The sequence below is a fragment of the Belonocnema kinseyi genome, chromosome 2 (assembly GCF_010883055.1).
Source record: "Belonocnema kinseyi isolate 2016_QV_RU_SX_M_011 chromosome 2, B_treatae_v1, whole genome shotgun sequence".
Taxonomy (NCBI): Eukaryota; Metazoa; Arthropoda; class Insecta; order Hymenoptera; family Cynipidae; genus Belonocnema; species Belonocnema kinseyi.
In genome coordinates this window covers 127,719,376-127,721,454 of record NC_046658.1, presented here as the reverse complement: position 1 = coordinate 127,721,454, position 2,079 = coordinate 127,719,376, and the positions used below count along the sequence as shown (strand labels likewise).

General features: G+C 28.8%; 1 protein-coding gene across 1 annotated transcript in view; it reads right to left on the bottom strand.

The window, feature by feature from the left end:
- Nucleotides 1-1,840, bottom strand: part of LOC117182984 — a 2,944-nt gene extending 1,104 nt beyond the window's left edge. Inside the window, exon 1 of the mRNA XM_033376110.1 lies at nucleotides 1,798-1,840. Within this exon, the coding sequence (XP_033232001.1) occupies nucleotides 1,798-1,840 (43 nt within the window). The remainder of the gene's footprint in view (nucleotides 1-1,797) is intronic.
- Between the last annotated feature and the right edge of the window lie 239 nt (nucleotides 1,841-2,079).

Sequence of the window (2,079 nt, the reverse complement as noted above, 5' to 3'; positions counted from 1 at the left end):
AACTCGCTATTAGATACCAGAATAAAGCTATTCATATTTCACGTAAATACAAACAATTTATCCACATAACTTATATAGGTAACAACAAATTACCAGGTTTATATAATTTTCAAAATCCAACAGAAATAATGAAAATGAACTTGTCAAGTCAAATAACACATAATATGAAAAAAGGTATGATAAGAAAAGCGTTATTTTGAAGGCACTGCAAGATCATCATTCAAACTTTATGAGTTTTCATAAAAAATCGAACGTTTAAATTTTGAGTGCACAAAAAATAGTGAAAAATTAATAACTACATTTCTCGTCCAAACCATGCAAGATAAAAAAAGGAGGATCAACAGAAATTGGGCACCTAAAAAAGATCTAAATATTTTTCATGCATCAATTTTTCATATTTTGAATATTTTTTATTTGATTCGTAAAAAACAAAATTGAACCATATTAAAAATTTTTAATTTCGCTAAAACGACACAAGCTACAAAAAAAGTAAGACAATAGTTTTTTACCTAAAACTGATATACAAATTTTTTGTGCTTTAGTGCTATAATCACAAGATATTGCCTAATTATGATATCAGCTATAACACATATAACTTCTAAATTTATTTCTTGAACATAACTCTAATGATATGTAAATATTTAAAAAGGCCAGCTATACGATTTTAATCTTAAAAAAATACGATTATATGATATATTATGTAGTCTCAGAAAGCACCAGAATATAATCTAGTGCTAATCGAATAATGCATTACTAGGTTAAGATTGTTCTGCAATTTGAAACTATGAAGATTTCTGATACTTTTATCTTATCCGTAGCGGCTGTCCTTAATTTAATTGGTAAATATAATCATACAATACATCTATAATTTTGAGTTAATTTTTTACCTACATGTAAATCAAAACCCATTCTCTGAAAGCATAAAATAATCTTTAACACTGTAAAGACCAGACGTGCGTTTTTCAACACTTTTTTCAGCTGTATTTTCTGCTACGGTATAACTTGTTAAACAATTCTAAAACAATTCTAATGTAATATTTCATTAACTTTCAAAATAGGTTTTCAGAATAGGAACAAAATTCAAACATAAATAATTATATTCGTTTGCTTACAAAACCAACGAATTGTTCAACACAAGACGAAGTTTCAATATGGCTGCTAACAGTTACTAAAACATTCAGAGTTTTATGAAATTTCGTACATCGGGGTTTTTGGGTTTAGACCCTTTCCCAATGTGAATGTCGTAGTCGAATAATTTGTTTCTAACCGTGGTCCCATTCGTGAAAAAATCTTTTAACAGCTTCGTTATCAGCGTTCGGAAAAACCCCAGTGTATGGCAGTTTATTTAAAAATATTGCTGTAATACGAAAAATCGGGAATAGCAAAAAATTTGGCTTTTGCCCGGCATATTTGACATCGCCATCTTGAATTTCCGAAAACTAACATATAGAATTTAAAGAAGAAAAAAGCTTGCATAAAAAATATTGTACTCTTACCGTAAAATGAAGATTAATGTAACGGCACCGCAGTATGACAGACCATTTTTCATTGAAATTTTCACAAAAAGAACTTAATACATTTTCTAATGAATAAGCGACCATAATTCAGTGAAATATAGTTTTTGATCAAAACGCGAAAATTTAAGTGGAATAAAAACCTTATAAAAGTGGCTTTTTGAACAAAGTAAATATTTAATTTTCTAGGTTGAAATTTTATTGGTACCTTCATGCTGAAAAAAGTAACAAATTATTTTACTCAATGGCTTTTTCCGAAAAAGATACGATTTTATATTCTTACTGTAGTAAAAGCCTTTTATGCACAGGAAGCTGAGTTCAGTCATAAGGTTTTGAATTACCAGTATTTTAATTACTATATGTCAAAGCCCGAAAAAACTTCCCACCCGTCCCAAACCTAGTTTACAAATATATGTACGAACGAAAATTGAAAAATAGGGGTTCAAAATTTCATTTCGCCTAATACCCAAGTATATTAAATACGCTCCCAAAATAAGTACGACCTAACAAACTCAGTTGTTTAAAACAACAGCAGAAGACAATTTCTTAGTGAATGAATATTTAC